The sequence below is a fragment of the Eurytemora carolleeae genome, unplaced genomic scaffold (genome assembly GCF_000591075.1).
Source record: "Eurytemora carolleeae unplaced genomic scaffold, Eaff_2.0 scaffold440, whole genome shotgun sequence".
NCBI classification, from domain to species: Eukaryota; Metazoa; Arthropoda; class Copepoda; order Calanoida; family Temoridae; genus Eurytemora; species Eurytemora carolleeae.
Window position 1 is genome coordinate 84,959 of NW_019396690.1, and position 17,745 is coordinate 102,703.

General features: G+C 31.5%; 1 protein-coding gene across 1 annotated transcript in view; it reads right to left on the reverse strand.

Annotated features, from left to right (window-relative positions):
• Nucleotides 1-849: 849 nt before the first annotated feature.
• LOC111707429 (FMRFamide receptor) overlaps nucleotides 850-17,745 on the reverse strand; it is a 32,737-nt gene continuing 15,841 nt past the window's right edge. The window contains exons 6-18 of the mRNA XM_023480535.1: nucleotides 14,324-14,420; nucleotides 12,883-12,972; nucleotides 12,018-12,075; nucleotides 11,371-11,435; nucleotides 9,940-9,984; nucleotides 9,124-9,228; nucleotides 8,569-8,629; nucleotides 6,973-7,091; nucleotides 5,024-5,079; nucleotides 4,648-4,846; nucleotides 4,221-4,293; nucleotides 2,939-3,069; nucleotides 850-2,759 (exon numbers count right to left, since the gene is read on the reverse strand). Of these exons, the coding sequence (XP_023336303.1) occupies nucleotides 2,699-2,759; nucleotides 2,939-3,069; nucleotides 4,221-4,293; nucleotides 4,648-4,846; nucleotides 5,024-5,079; nucleotides 6,973-7,091; nucleotides 8,569-8,629; nucleotides 9,124-9,228; nucleotides 9,940-9,984; nucleotides 11,371-11,435; nucleotides 12,018-12,075; nucleotides 12,883-12,972; nucleotides 14,324-14,420 (1,160 nt within the window). The 3' untranslated portion in view covers nucleotides 850-2,698. The remainder of the gene's footprint in view (nucleotides 2,760-2,938; nucleotides 3,070-4,220; nucleotides 4,294-4,647; nucleotides 4,847-5,023; nucleotides 5,080-6,972; nucleotides 7,092-8,568; nucleotides 8,630-9,123; nucleotides 9,229-9,939; nucleotides 9,985-11,370; nucleotides 11,436-12,017; nucleotides 12,076-12,882; nucleotides 12,973-14,323; nucleotides 14,421-17,745) is intronic.

Sequence of the window (17,745 nt, forward strand, 5' to 3'; positions counted from 1 at the left end):
ATTAATATTTGAACCTTAAAATTTTTTTATTTTAGAATTTTATGTGCTCATCACATCCTCCATTGTTAAAAACATGATTCTCCTCATTTATTAATTATGATGTAATTAAACTTCTAATGCTGAGCTTTCAGAGCAAAGAATTCCACAAGTTTTTCTGTGCGATTAATTGTTTCAGCTATAGGTTTTCACTAGATTTTTTTTTTGCAAAATTTGCGAAAACAATTTTTCTTGCACATGTAAGATAAAAATTTTATATTGAGCGAATTAAAAACAAGTATTTAAAATGTACGATAATTTTCAGGTAAGAAGAACCACATATATTTATTATTACAAAATAACAACAACAAATATATATATATATATATAAACAATAAACATAAATTTCTTTGGTTTAGTTACATTTTACATAAAATTCTGAGGTTGGATTTAATGAGTAACAAAAAGCAGTTTAACTCAGGTATTTCCTATTCAGGGTTACCCGCAAAGAATGAGCCTTCAGAGACGACTTACAGAATTTAGTTAGTCTATTTCTTTAAGTTTAATATTTCTTTTGCAAATCATTCAATATATCCCTAAAATCTTTATTTAAGGCAAAAACCTCCATTTAACCATCAGATCGTAAATTTGAAGAGCTTGTGGTCGACATTTAAGTCTCATCCTTTGAGGGTCACCCTGTACTTCTCTCACTGTTCATTAATTCCAATCTCTGAAGGCATTGCTTAAAAATATTTTTTACATTTATCACATTGGCACATGTATAGCGTATACGTTACATAAGCTTAAATATTTAAGCGTAAATTTTAAATTTTTAAATTCCTTTTAATTTTTATAACTTATTCCTTGTTTTAAAAATATAATATCTTTTTAGTTTAAAATCGTAGAATATAAAAATTTATCACAAAAGTACCAAAAAATAAAATATCAACGGTCAGTGACAAGTTGGCGAAAAAGATAGGGTTTGTGTACACATTTGAAATACAAATACAAAATATGGGATTACAAAGTTTTTAGGATAAAGAATGAGAAAAAGCCGTTTTTTATAATTTTTTAAAATATGGAATTTATGATTTTTAAGGTTAAATAAATAAGATACAAATTTCTAAGACCAAAATTATCTCATTAGTCATGAATAAAAAAGTATCTATAAATAAGAAAATGCAAGATAGAGTGTTTTGGATCCAGGAATAGGATACAGAACACTGCACATATATTGGATACAGAAATACAGTTTACACGAAACCATCAGCACATCTTTTGACAATATAAAATGTCTTCATCGACTTCATTTATTTTCAAATACATATTTTCTTTAATACAAAATTGAAATTTTTAACACGGAAATATGGGGTTTTATTTAGTTCATATAGGATTTGGGATTGTAAAAAGATTTAAAATTGAATCAAATAATTCAGATACTATCCAATTGTTGATTCAAGAACATCTTAGATACGTTTTAGATTATTTTTAGTATAATTTGCAGGGAGAGAGTCTTATAAACTATACATAACATGAAAAGCACTGACAATTCACGTGCAAGACGATATCATTTAAACCAATTTCTCAGATCAAATTGTGGAAGATAACGTCGTTATTCTAGCTTGCTTATTTCTTACTATAATTTCTCCAGAAATGCAGAATTATATACAAGTGGGATTAAGAGTAAACAAAGAATGAAAATAATCAATCTTTAAAAGAGAAAATTATGAATATCTCATGCATTTTCGATCATGTAGTATAGGTTTTTATTTAGTTTTTCAGAAAAAAAAAATTCTTTTCAATATTTCACATTTTTACTCTTCATGATATCTAAAAGGAAGAACTGAAAAGAACAAGGGCGTACACATGAATAGAGGTGTATAATAATTAGATTGGACATTGTTTTGATCCCCCCCCCCCACACTTTAAGGGTTGCACAATATTTATTTTAGAGTTTTAGTTGTCTGACTGGGGAAACTAAAGTAGTTTTGGCCAGGTAGAAAGTATTAAATAGGGCCAAAAATATGTCTTTTTCATTTTCTTCTCCAAATTTTTTATAAAACATAATACAAAATTATTTTTATGACACTTTGCAAAATGTTTGCTCTGTGAGCCTTCACAAAGGAAAAACAATCGTTCGTTCTTAGATTTCTGTATCGCCTTCTAAAGTCAAAACATCTACAAGTTTGAAACCAGACTAAACTTATATTTCCAATTTTAATGAAAATTTGAATACTATGGAACTATCGCTAGTAGAGTTGCCTGGTTTAGGATGTGGAAAGTTTAGAATTTCCATAATTGATATTACCAGACAGAAATATAGTTTATAAAAGGAGTTTAAATATAGGTTTCTGGAGACTGTTTTAACATTTTGATCACTCGTTCAGTTGGTTCAAGTCTTCAGACACAAACTAAAGTGGGGTAGGTCAAATAGGTCTATGATAGGCCGGGTACTGGAAAAAGTCTGGCCGTGGCAAGTTGGTCCGACATAGGATAGAGTCGGGATGGTACATCCTGCGCATCACTAAGGCCGGTGCAAGGGGTCGGGCTGGTACATGCTGTGCATCACTAAGGCCGGTGCAAGGGGTCGGGACGGTTTGAATTCAAATTGACCCTAATCAACTGTAGACACATCTAGTCCTTTTCTTCATTGTCTTTTAGGGGGTTCTCTAAGCACTTTACCAACCAAAATTTATAAAGATTAGATTAGATGGATATTTTATTAGATATTCGAAAGACTGAAGGTTGATTTTGATCGCTGAGTTGGTTTTTTGGTCCTCAAACTAAAATAAAATTTGTTATTATAACCTGTTTTTAAACCGTACAAGTTGAAACCTATTCAATGTGTTTAAAGGGACTGTTTAGAGGTAATTTCAAGTGACTCTCCATTTATAGAAATAAATAAATTTGAAATAGATCATAATTGCGATAAAATCTTATCCATTGTGAATGCCTGTTATACCTGGAGGAACGGGGTCTTTTGGACCCAACACTTTCAGCATCCAGACAGGTCTCCTCATCTTCCAGATTCTCCAGGTGATCCTCTGATGATCTTGGTAAATTGAAGCTAGATGAACCTTCGATTTGAAAATCCTTTAAAAGTAAATATTGAATTTATCAAAGTTTGTAAAATCGCAAACTCACAAAATCAGCAAAAATCTGCAAGATTTAAATCTTTATTTAAATGGGGTATATAGTCTTAAGGCAAAAAAAAGCGATTTAAGTCGCTACCATATAGATTATCAAGTACAATAGGTGGCGACAGAGAAATGGACCAATGATACACGACGTCACAAGTGTCAAATATAACAAGGAAAACTAAATTTTCTCACATTAGTTGACATGTTTTCCAAGATAAAAAAATGTAAAACCAGAAAATAAAAAACACTTATATAATTGCACTTATTTTACTGTAAGATTCGCACTTTATTCTCTAAAATTATCATTATTATTAATAATTTTGTCAGACACAAAAACTGACTTGACACTTGTGGCGTAAGAATACAGCTGTACTGAGAGTGTACAAATTCTACGTTGCCATCTATTGTACTTGACAATCTATTTGGTCGCTACCAATCTTACTTCTATCTGTTGCGTCTATAAGGATTAAATGGTTAAAAGCGACTCATACCAAAGAACGTAGCGTCCATACAAATTCAGAAAGTTGCAACATTCAACTCGGGTCGTAAAAAATCAATTTAATTCCAAACAAATTATCTAGATATTACAACCAATAATCATCGATTATTTTTCGACGCATATTTTTTATTTGTTACGGTGAGAGAGTTACTTTTGAAAACATTTATTCCTGTTTCGAGGATATTTGATAATGAAGGGGACATTTTCATATTTTCCAGGAATGTTCAAAAACCAGTGCCAGCGAAATATTATTTTAAAAAAACAAAATCAAAAATATTATGAAATATTAACTATATACGAATGCGTCCATTATCTCTATTGTTTCTGCAGGTCAACCTGCAGGAACAACAGAGTTAGTGGACGATGATCTTTGGGACGAGGAGGAGGAGAATAATGATCGTGACAGTTTAGCTGATTTGTGTACAGAATTCATCGATCAACCAATAATTCGTTTGCTTTTCATTTATTAATAAAGTATTGTTTCATGACTCGTGTAATATCTTTAGTGTGTAATATCTTTTGCGTTTTGAGTCAGGCATATATAGGTTGATTTACTCATATAGAACATTAACTTTGACTTTAGAGGGTATAAATTTAATATTTTCCTGGTTTGATAGAAGGCAGAGCTCCTCAGATTCTTCACAAATCAGTTTTGTTCCGAAACAGATGGAATTCGATCTAAATGGGCCAATTTTGTGATATTTACTGATGTTTAAACTACAAAAAATAGCAATAACATATTCATTATCCCCTGTGAGTGTATTTATGTTGATAAGGCTTTAAAAACTTCATAATTTTCATTTGTACCAATAAATATTGCAACTTAGGTAAAATGAAAAAAACACGGAAGTAACTCTTGTGTAATTTAATATATTTAAAACCTTGAGTATTGAGTATCTTAAATATCTAGATAATTTAATTTAAAAAAGATATTGGTTTATAATTAATTTATTAATTATCTTACATTCATTAAGATGGCTTACTGAGTAATAATGTAAATATTAAACCGGTTCAAAACAAAATGGCGCCTCCCTGAGGGATAGCCGGCTGACCAGTGAAGGTCTCCTATTGGCTCGAAATGAACAAACAGACCTCCTGGCGGCCAGAATCGGAACCAGATTGTAGTTCTCCAAACACTGTAGAGGCAAATGCTTGGGCTGCAATGGAAGAACTGCTGGAGATTTTAAGATCCTTCCTCCTCCATTGATGCTTATTCTACTTTCTATAGCATCTAAAATGCGGAATATTTTTCTTTTGGAAGATTTCATAGAAATGAAATTTAAAGATATACATATTATTTATTTACCAAAAAAAGGACATTTTGTAAAGAAGATGTAAAAACTATTTTTTTTATAAGTGAAATCCTACCTTTCTCTCGGTTTTAAAGCATAATTTTATGGAAAATTACCAGTTCTCTGTGAGTTTTCAGGTTGGTAGTAAACTGTAAGAGTTGAACAACTGTTTCTAAATAATAACAAAATATATAAATAATACATAACTTGAAAACCCAGCTTTGCCTAGAAACTAATTCTCTGTTTCAATTTCGAATCTTCAATCCAATCTGAGAACATTTTCGTGGTTCCACAGAATTCCTCAATCAAAAGTCAAACAGAGATTGCTACTTTATCCAGACATATAATAAAGCTCTTTACTTATAGTCATAAGATATATGTTCATATGTTAGCTATTATCTTAAGATATATGTTCATATGTTAGCTATTAGCTTAAGATATATATTCATACGTTAGCTATTAGCTTAAGATATATATTTATATGTTAGCTATTAGCTTATGATATATATTCATATGTTAGCTAATATTCTGGCTAAATGGTTTAGACCAAAAAGGATGAAATTATTTGAGGAAACCTTTGGTTTTAGACTTATTTCTTTTTTAAAGTTTTGAAATTTAACGAGGAAACGAAGAGAACTATAGTTAAAAACATGATTTGATAGCAATGATATAATGATATAAACCAGAGTCTAAAACTAAAGAACAAAAAGTTTTGACTTAAATTTTAAGTTCATGGTTAAATGCCACTTTTGACTTAATTTAAACCTGAACTTTAACCGTGAGGTTAAATATTTAACCCTTTGATTAAATATTTAACTCGCCGAAATCGACGAGTTAAAATTTAAACACAGAGGGTTAAAATCTTAAAATCCCGCAATCCCTATTTGTCTATCATCATTCAGCTGAGAAAGCGGCATTCAACTAATTACGGTATATTTAAAAGTAAAAACCTTGATTTAATAAATTTTACGTTTTAGATTAATTAATGTTTGCACGTAAACCCAAAATACGGTTGTAACTGGAAATATGTTTTTTTCCGTCACGTAAATAATTTAAACTTTAAAAAAACAGCTGATTACCAATAGTTACGTAATATCTCTCCGTTCCGTTTCTCTGATTGGTTCAGATTTTTCCCGGGAAATTCAAATTTAAAATTGAGAAAGTTAATATTTAAGTAGCTACTCATTATTTTACAGAACTTTTAACCTTGAACTTAAAATTCGCGCATTCTTTAGTTTTAGACTCTGGGCAATGCCGGGTTCTCCAGCTATATATATATAAGAACTAAAACACTGTGGAAAAATAGGAAAGATATGTTAATCCAAGAAGTATCTACAAAGTTTGTTTACAAGAAACATGTTCTGATGCAGTTTCTTGGAGAAATTTAAACTCACACTTAAATCCAAAGTTCTGGTTAGGACTGGAATGGCACGTTTTTGACAAGAGATTCCGTTAACTGTTAATTACCGGGGAAACCCGTTAATTTTAAGAACGCAGAACCGTTAAGTAATATAAACTCTCAAGCAAAAAAAAAGATGAGCATTTTACCAATCACTTCTTTAAAACTAAAGCTAACAACAAGTGCTTTATTACAATAAAATTCTTGTGTAAAAGGCTACAGCAAAGCATTTATAGAGCCGTAAAATCAAAGCCAAAGGCGTTGCGACACTTCAAGTTGATAAAACTTTTTATATTTAGGCAAAATCTATGTGAACGCCGTTAATTTAATTAAGAATGTTATAAAACGGCGACTTTCAGATATTGATGCGAAGACCGAAAACTGCAAGGAACGAATGCCGGAAAGTCTGATGTTCCATTATTTTAATTAAGTGTTAGTTAAAGGGAGTGTTCGTGAAAAATGAAAATTGATCGATGAATTTCCAAATTTCTATGAAAAAGTAAATTTATTTTGAGGCAATATATCATAAATCGTTTGAGTGACCTCAAACAAAATTTGAGCCTGATTGGATTATATGTTTTGTTTTTTTGACACAAACCAACCAATGCTAGCAAACAACCAAATATCCCAACAGTCAAGCTAAAATACATAAATATATTTACTTACTTGAGTTTGAGGAGTTGAGCCAGTTCAGCTCTAAACTGTGATCCTGCCAGACAGTAGATAATAAAGTTGACAGAGGAATTCAGAACAACCGTATATCTTGCTACACTATCAGCACACCACTAGAACAAGCTGATTATAGTTTAGAATATATCTTGCTACACTATCAGCACACCACTAGAACAAGCTGATTTTAGTTTAGGACACATCTTGCTACGCTATCAGCACACCACTAGAACAAGCTGATTATAGTTTAGAATATATCTTGCTACACTATCAGCACACCTTTAGAAAAAGCTTATTATAGTTTAGAATAAAGCTTCCTATAATATCAGCACACCACTAGAAAAAGCTGATTATAGTTAAGAATAAAGCTTCCTACACCATATCAGCACACCTTTAGAAAAAGCTGATTATAGTTTAGAATATATCTTGCTACACTATCAGCACACCACTAAAGCAAGCTGATTATAGTTTAAAATATATCTTGCTACACTTTCGGGAGACCACTAGAACAAGCTGATTATAGTTCAGAATAAATCTTGCTACACTATCAGCACACCACTATAACAAGCTGATTATAGTTTAGAATATATCTTGCTACACTATCAGCACACCACTAGAACAAGCTGATTATAGTTTGGAATGTATCTTGCTACACTATCAGCACACCACTATAACAAGCTGATTATAGTTTAGAATAAATCTTGCTACACTATCAGCACACCACTATAACAAGTTGATTATAGTTTAGAATATATCTTGCTACACTTTCGGGAGACCACTAGAACAAGTTGATTATAGTTCAGAATATATCTTGCTACACTATCAGCACACCATTAAAACAAACTGATTATACTTTAGAATATAGTTTCCTACACTATCAGCACACCATTAGAACAAGCTGATTATTGTTTAGAATATATTTTGCTACTTTATCAGTACACCATTATAACAAGCTGATTATAGTTTAGAATATATCATGCTACACTATCAGAACACCACTAGAACAAGCTGATTATTGTTTAATATATATATTATTTACTATTTACACTACAAAAACAGTTTTAAAGAAAAAAAGATTTGACAAACATTGATATTTTTGGTGCTAAACAAGGGATTTAATCCGTCGTCTTTGCAATAAGGACAAAGATCAGGGAGCAAAGGTAATCGGTCGGAGAAAGGTTAGCGTATAGAATGCTGATAGGCAATGTGTACAGGGAAACTGTACAGTCCCCTCAAAATTTGACGAAAAGGTCAACATATACTTATAAAGAAGAGGGGGATTTTTGTAGGCGTTATTTTAATTATGAATCAAAATTTAGAGAATAGTTTTTAAGCCTTTGTCCATGCAAAGACGATAGATTACATTCCGTCGAATCGGTACTATAACCTTTCTCTGGGGCTAGACCATAAATACGGAAAATGTGAAAATTCCTCTTTGAGGCGTGTGTGTAAAAAAAGAAATTTTGCAAAAATTGCACAATTTACTTTGTTTGTCAAGCTAGGCTTTCTGAAAAGTTAAAACTGGAAGAATTTAACTAGCAGAGTGAATCAGAGGTTTAGTTCGATAGAGTATAAAGAATAAAAGATACTAACCTGCCAGGTTGGAGTATAGAACTTAGTGTTTGTCATATAACAATCGAAGATAAGACCGATCCTAAACAAAGGAATTTAGTCTTTGCCACAAACCCAAAATCTCTAATCCCTTTATCTTTTAAACATAATTGTCTAAACCTTTGCTATTTTAATCTTAGTTAATTGATCAAACAGAATTTATAGTTTGACGAATCTAAGGTCTACGACACTGCATGGGTTGATTAAAGACATAGGGATTGGAAAATTTGTGGCAAAAACTCAATTTCTTTGTTTGTGAAAAAAAATAATTGCCAGAATCCGAGAATCCAGTTTTTTTAGAAAGAAAAAAAACGTTATTTTTCTCTTTTTTACAGATAAATATTTAAAGAGCATTTTTTAATCAGGCATCTCATTATTCACATTTTAAATCAGATGGTTTTTCTGAAAACATATTTAAATTGAGGAATCCAACCAAAATGTTACAAATTTATCAGAAAACATGATTGCTTGCACCTTTAAATAAAATGTTAAAAACTTTTAACAATCGAATTTTACGAAAATTCTGATTAAACTTACTTTGAGACTTCATGAAGCCCAATGAGAAGCCTTGGAAGGTTTAAGAATAGGAAAACTAGAACTAAAATACAGCAGATTCGAGCCAAACTGAAATCCTTGGCTCGTCTGAAAAAAAGTGGTAAAATTATCCTGAAATGCCGTAATGTTCCTTTCTATATCTTTAGACAGTATCGAGCCCCCTTCCCACAACCTCCCCAGTCCTTCCTAGAGTTTCTTATTTTCCATTTTTAAAATGCAAACCATGAAGTGAACTTCTTGTAATATTCTTATATACGCCCGAAAATAAGCTTTTGGTGCACAATGCAGTGATCTACACCTACAGTTATCTAACCGAATGCCTAGTGGGTTCTAGTGGGGAGTGAGTAGTCGTCACACTAAAATTAAAGTTTACGGAACTAATCTTCCCATAAATTATTGATTCAGCAGTCGCACAAAGTTTTATAAAGCTTTTAGGAATTAAAGGTTTATTCGAAGTTCATTAAAGAAAAGATTTGTTTTTGTTTTGGTTTTGTATTCTTGAAAAAGATTCCGTACGGCCATCACGGAACCAAAATGATCCGTAAATATTGGCAATGGCAATTGTTGGATTTCCGGCTGCCAACCAATTAGACAGAAAGAGGTTAAGAATTCGGCCTCTACGAGGACTAAGAATTCGGCCTCTACGAGGACTAAGTGAGCCTCGCATTTTTATTACTAAACCCAAATATATCAAAGTATTCGAAAGATAGAACTGTTTTAGATTGATCGATCAAAACGTTAGAATTTCTCCAAAAATATTTTTAGGAAAAAATATTTAAAAAAAAAGAAAAATCTTACCCTCTTGATCCATTGAGTCTGGAGTGTGGGATTCTGGAGTGTATTCTTAACAAACATCATTTCACAATTATTAAGAAAGTTGGATATAACAATGCTAAAGATAATATAACAATTCAGTCAATATAACCTCATCAGACCTAAAAAATGCAACAACGCCAAGTATATGCCGTTAACAGTAAAAAGTGCAATTTTTATAGACAATGGACAATAGAGATGCATTGTTAAATGACACTTTTATTAGATTTGCCGTCAAAATATTTATCATGTTTATTGTGATATTTTTATGTTGCATTTTTTGCAGTTTCGGACTCGGAATCAAATAATAAAAAATCTAAAAACAGTTTTTAGAATATCTCTGTAAAAAAATCCAGGTTTATAAGGGGGGGGGGGATGAATACTCCATTTTCTAATTACTGAAATAAAAAAAAAATTTAAAGGTTCTACAGGGGTTCTCTGTTTATTTTATGAATAATCAAAAAATAACATTTCAAACAAGATTTCGTCAAAAGTGTGCAGCATTAATGCAATCTGTTTCTTTTTGATACAAAATATTGGAATCCAATAACTGGAAGTAGGGGTGAAATGAATTTTAAGCATTTTGCCCAATAACCCTTCAATGCAAACAAGGATGAAGGAGAGGGTCATATTTATGCGATATTACTGCGGAGCCCGCGATTTAAAAGCTTCGGCTAGTGGCGTAATTCCTTGAACCCAGCATTAAGACTCAATCTTAGACAAAACTCTGACGACAGCTTGTGTCATGTGATTGACAGCTGCGAGATCTTAGGCTCGACTTACGGAGTTAGGTCCAATGAAAATAAAACCGACCTTTCTTGGTTTTTGTAATAAGGCTCAATGTTGAGTTTTGTTCTCATCAAAACCCTGAAATCAAACCATGAAATCCGCAAAATACAAAATTAAACCCGGTTTTCTGTGGAAAATTAGATGCACCTTAAACCAGAAAGCCCGAGCCTTAAATAAGGCCCAATAACAGATCAGACCTGTGTCGTATTTTCTTGAATTTTTTAAATCGCCAGGCTCTGGTAAGTCTTAGTTACCTTGTTGCTTCTCCAGTTTTGATTTTATATAAAAAAAAATTTAAGAAAAGCAAATTTATCTGGTTACATAAAAGAAATTAATCTTTTTTTCTTCTCAAGCTATTAAAAGAAAAAGGTTATGATTAAAAACATATAAGATTTCCAGCTTACGCGTAGTTAACTTTAGCTGGACGTGCAACTTTAAGCAACCTTCCTCCCTTGTTTTGTGGAAAAATACGTTTTTAGATATTTTGAAAATTACTTTTTTCAATCTTGTTCTTGCGGATTGATCAGTCATTTAAAGTTATAAAAGACATATAAATTGTGATTTATTAAGTCTAGAACTTATTACGTCAAAAGACAGTCAGAGAACTGCTCCAGCGTATACAGTTACCTCCAATTAAGAAGAGAGAGAACGATTAGTGGTGCAAGCCCAGTTGTAGTCAGAGGGTGCATAATCTAAATATATCATAGTTTTCAATATTCAAATCATAGTTTTAATATTTATATATCATAGAATTGCATATTTATATCATAGTTTTAAATATCTTAGTTTTTTTTATATTTTAGGTCATAGTTTTCAACATTCAAATCATAATTTTCAATATTCAGATTATAGTTTTCAATATTTAGATCATGGTTTTCAATATTCAGATCATAGTTTTCAACATTCAAATCATAGTTTTCAACATTCAAAGCATAATTTTCAATTGTCAGATCATAGTTTTCAACATTCAGATCTTAGTTTTTAATATTTAGATGATAGGGTTTTTGATTCAGATCATAGTTTTAATATTTAGATCAAAGCTTTTAATGTTTAAATCATAATTTTCAATATTCAGATCATAGTTTTAATATTTATATTATAGTTTTTAAAATTATATATATATATATATATATATATTTAATATTTATATATCGTGGAAGGATGAATGTGCTGCCAGATTTCAACCCCAGGTAGATCAATAAAAAACATCACCCAGAGAACCTCTCCACCTTTCGATTTTATGACTTTCATTTTTTTGTGTTAACAGTCCGTACCTGATAGCCGATATAAAACCGAACATACTCTGGGCTGGACTCTAACGAGCTGTCAATTCTGAATATAAATAGAAATAACTTGAGGTAAATATCAACATTCTATATATTAGCTGTCATACTGACTTTCCACGTGGATTTGACGGTTCTGTCAATATTTCAGAAAACTGTGACTTTCGATCACAATTTGACCCCTTTTACATACTTTAATAGCCTCTTATCTTAAATATTTTTTTTTTTCAAATAAAAGAAACCGAATGCTTCTCTCTCTCATTAGTTCTAGATATAATTGAAGTTGGCACGGTAAGTTTTTTTGGAAAAGAATTCAAACTCTTAAAAATGAGCAATTTATTAAATTATGATTTATGTTGTTTTAACCTAGATACATGTTGCATGTTTTGTAGGGCACTCAGTACCTGCATTTAGTTGCCATGTTTATTGCGATACCCATGTACTTGTTGCCGTGTTTATTGGGATACCTTGTATTTGTTGCCGTGTTTATTGGGATACCTTGTACTTGTTGCCGTGTTTATTGGGATACCAATGTACTTGTTGCCGTGTTTATTGGAATACCTTGTACTTTTTGCCGTGTTTATTGGGATACCCTGTACTTGTTGCCGTGTTTATTGCGATACCCATGCACTTATTGCCGTGTTTATTGGGATACCTTGTACTTGTTGCCGTGTTTATTGGGAAACCCTGTACTTGTTGCCGTGTTTATTTGGATACACTGTACTTGTACTTAATTTCCATATTTATTGGGATACACTGTACCTGTATTTAGTTGCCATGTTTGTTGAGACACCCTGTACCTGTAGATAGATATTTGCATGTATTTTGGGACACTCTGTGGTCTGTTCCTAGATACCTGTAGTGAGAAACTATCCTAGGAATATTGAAGAGTAAAGAAGCAACAAGAGAGGGAGCTAGGTACAGCAGAACTAGGCTGAGGTGTCCTCTGTACAAAGAGAATAGAATATATATTAGAGGGGAATTTAAAGAATCTCTCGGTATGAATTTTTTCAGTCCCTTTCAGCCTGAAAGGGAGATTAAAGTGTACAAATCATGTAAATGTTCAAAAATTATATGCAGTATAGAGTACATTAATACAGTATGTTCCCTAGAGTCTAGACTATTCATTTCAATTTCGAATTTTTTAAACTGTTAAATAAACTTTATAATGAATTAGGTGAATAAAAACATCATTTATAGTTATAACGGAAAATCATCGTTTGTAAAGTGGAAGGCATAGAGTCTATGTGAAATGATCATAGTAATAATAATAATAATAAATATAATCATGATCATAATACAATACAACATAAATGATAATAATAGATAGTATGAAAAATTGTAAATTCATCTTGAAATATTGATGAATGACAATGCATATTGCGCTACGTTGTTTTGTGTATTTGCAGTTTTTTCTTTTAATATTACTCTGTCAGGCTTTCCTTGCAATTGATGATAAAAAGCCTGGAACTTATACAAAATTCATTTCATGTGATTCAAACTAGCTGTTTTAGTTTGTGGAACATGCAATATTTGTGTGTTTTAATTTCTCATTTGCAAAGATATAAAGATAAGAAAACCAGAGATTGATGTGCATTAAGTTGGTTCTTTTTGTCAGATATATTTTCTTTTCGAGTTAGAATTTAGCAAAGTGTGAGAAAAGTGTTTTGCTGAAGATTTGCCTTTTTTACACTACATGCCACATGTTTACACTTTTATTTACTTACTCACTTCATCGTGAATTTCATAATAAATGTGCTATAAAGTAATCATCGTGCTTTACCATTGAAATCAACTTTATATTTTGACTTCTGCTTTGTTTCAAAGCTTATTTGATCTAGAAGTAGCCATTGAAATAAGAAAAGTACACAAACGTTTCATAGAATTACCTATAACACTATTATTTTGGCACGACGTGCTTTAAAGTTTTTGGACTTAAATTTTCTCTATATCTCGAAGGTTTTCGCCTTTTTAGATTATATTTTGTCCCTTGCTTAGGCTCGGGACAAAATAAAATCTGAAAAGGCTTGAACCTTCTCGATTAAGAGAAAATGTTTGTCCAAAAACTTTATGACACTGCGAACCAAAACAACAGTCTTATAAATTATTATTAAGATAAAAATATTCAAATGTAAAATAAAAGCAAACTTTAAAAGAATTTAGTTCTTAAAAATTGTCGTTGTTTTAATAAAGTCTAAAAAAATAATCAACGTAATTAACAACATTAGCTAAGAAAGTCATGCTAAAAAAGGTTTCGAATTAAAAAAAATTGTCCCACAAATGTGTCATTTATTAACCTTTCAATGAGCCTAGCAGCATATTCTGCTGGATTGTGAACTGAGTGATAGCGTTCTGCTGTTATACCAACTGTTAGGAAGATACTCAGTGCTAGACCTAACAAATCAAGAGTTTAGAAGGAATTCCAATCGGAATTCAATAAATTTTAAACTACAGGGTGTCCCACAAAACTTGACGAAAGAAAAACGATTTAAAGATTGTCTTTGATCATAGAAATAATTTTCCATCTCAGTTTTGAACTTGTCACAAACTTGGAATAAAAATTGTCAAAAATGTCGACTTTTTCATCCCAGTTTTGAACTAGTCAAAACCTTTAGTTCCGTTTGTTCAATGTTCATGACTAGTTCAGAACTGGTATTTAATAGTAGATTTTTTTACACGTTTCTGAGCCGAACAAAAGGAATAATACTCGAAAGAGGGAAATAAGGCGAGTTGGCAAGGAAAACACTCTTTTCTACCAGACACAGATAGATGATAACTTCTTGAAAAAGTATATTTCAGTAACGAGGTTTCCTACTAAATACAAATTGTTATTGGCGTACATGCATATAAATAATAATTGTTAATAAAGATTAAACAGTTGAAGGTTTTTATCAATAAATGAGTATTGAACAATTGGTTTAGAAACATGTACCATTGAGAATTGAACAAAGGCTTAAAGGTATTGGAATTCTAGGTTTTGTAGGTTTAGCAGGATTGGAGATTTTAGGTTTAGTAGGTTTAGCAGGATTTGGGGATCATATTTTATTGCTGTTGTGAATCGATAAATAAAGGGTTTAAAGGCACTGTTGTGAACTGATAAATAAAAAGGTTTAAAAGGTACTGTTGTGAATTAGGTATATGGAACTTACAATCTAGAAAACTGTGTTAGGCCGAAAAGTTGTTTGAACTGAAGTCTAAAGCAATTTAATTCTTCTGAAATGAATATTTATCTGGTTAAAGTAATTTCACTGTTTATTTGTAAATGAATCACTGAAAATTAGGTTTAAATTCGTTCTTTTAATGCACGTTAAGTTCCATGAGGTTTTTGTTTATATTACTCGAAAGCCTTGAAAAGGTTTGGTTTGGTAAGTGGACGGAGGGTTCAACGGAGATAAAGTTTGTCGGAGACGACCTTACAACAGGGTAAATTTGAGGGGTATGGTTCACAACGTTATATTGCAAAGATTTGCTTTAAAAGTTGACTCAAAGATGTTGCCCACCAGGTGTCTCTGTATACATTTTACTTAAAATCATAATTTTTTACGTTTCTGATTTTTTTTCTGGAATCAATATGTAAAAAGAATTATTTTGAAAAAATTTGGAAAACATTGATGTTATCTGTTTACTCAATGTTAGTAAATTTTATGAAATTTTTGATAAATAGAAGTTTCACTACAGTATGTAGTATGTATAGAGTGAAGTAAAGAGTAGATGCTGCGTGTGAGTCCTGATTAATGATGTTTGATTGATAAAAAAATATTGATATGGACGATGAATATGTATTGTGCCAATATTGATATGGACGATGAATGTATATGGGTGTGCCAATATTGATATGGACGATGAATGTATATGGGTGTGCCAATATTGATATGGACGATGAATATGTATGGGTGTGCCAATATTGATATGGACGATGAATGTGTATGGGTGTGCCAATATTGATATGGACGATGAATGTGTATGGGTGTGCCAATATTGATATGGACGATGAATATGTATGGGTATATCAATATTGATATGGACGATGAATGTGTATGGGTATACCAATATTGATATCGACTTTACCTCAACTTTTAAAGTCGACTTTTCTCAACATGAAAAGTCGATTTAAACTTGACTTTAAAAGTTGACTTTTTGCCAACTTTAGAAATCTCGTCCATAAGTGGTATGATAACTCGTCCAAAAGTGGTATAAAAAATCAGTCTAAAGTTGAGTTGTGGAACTACTATTTACGAGTTAAAGTCGATTTAAAGTTGACATTCTTGGAGTAAAAAGTCGATTTAAAGTTGAGTTTAAGCCGACTTTTGTTCCCCGGGTTGTTTCAGAATCATACATGTTAAAGTAGGTTGACAAAGGCGCAAATTGTTTAAAAAATCAAAGACAACATTCAAGTGGTCTTCCTTTTGTCAAGTTTTGTGAGACATCCGTTAGGAAAGTCTCATGTTCATTGGATTTTTCTATTTCAGAGTTTTCTGATTCTCACTGTAATCAAATGTTCAAAAGTTCAGTAGTTTACTTTTTGTCTTTTGAGTGTTACTCCTGTTGGATTTCAATGAGTCTTTCAATTACGTAAGTTATTCAGTTTTCGAACAAGGCTCATTGCAAGGACCAAAACATGTTATTTTTGTTGACAAATTGATAATCTTCATGCACAGAAAAACACCCTATTACAGAAAATATATTTGTGTAAAAGCAGCAAGAATTTTGGATAATGTTATTTGGTATATATAATCATTTAGATTCTTTGTAAACAAGAATTCTCCATTTAAAACTTAATAAATAATACTTTAACGAAAAAGAGGTTTTCGAAAATCTCGAAAGAGTTCGTTAACGAACTGAAAAAAGCAGTTAATTTTTAAATAAAACAAAAACGAAACGAAGAGGTTTTTAAAAACGGCATCTTTATTATTTGTGTGCTAAAATAGCATGAAACTTGAATCAACCACAAATATTTTTTGTGTATTTTGAAGTTTTTGAATGAGTTCATAAATCCGATTTAAAAAACTGTTCAGGATTTTTTATGGAAATGTTGGAGGTTTCGCGAACAATCACGCCGTTAATACTACAAACAACCATGAACTGCTTTGTGTTTACAATTTGACATACGGTTTATGAAATTTTGTTTGCGCTGTGCGCGATTTCTGCCATTTATTAAAAAAAAAAAAATTAACATCGGAATATCTTCTGTTAATGCCATTAAGAAAATTGAGATTGTTAACTAACAGTAACTTATTTTTAAAAATGGAGAATTTCCATAAGGAAACGATTGTTCCCTAAAAACTAGGAGCTACTTGAGATTTCTTCTTAACGGTTGGAACTATCCTTTCACGAAATTGCTAGAAAAAGTAGAAACGAGTCCAATCGTTTAAGTGACTCTAGATGCAATTTTAGAAATGACCTTTAGCTGGACTCGGTTTTAGTTTAAACTAACCTTTTCTGTTTTCATGATTAAGCTTTAAATCGTTAAGGGAAGACTTGAACACAAAAGAAAATGCTGTGGAAAATATCGCATATTTTAGCTGATAAACGATCTCTGTAACTCTCCTATCTCTGGTTGGACCAAATCAAGATAGTCAATTAGGTATCGCAACGAGGCTCGCACAAGAATAAAAGGTCGATCTATCTATCCCAAAACAGTTCTAGGACCCTTGTCCTTTCCTCTGTGTCCTGTACAGGGTTATGACGTAGGCAGCAAATAGAAGCTAGAATCACTAGA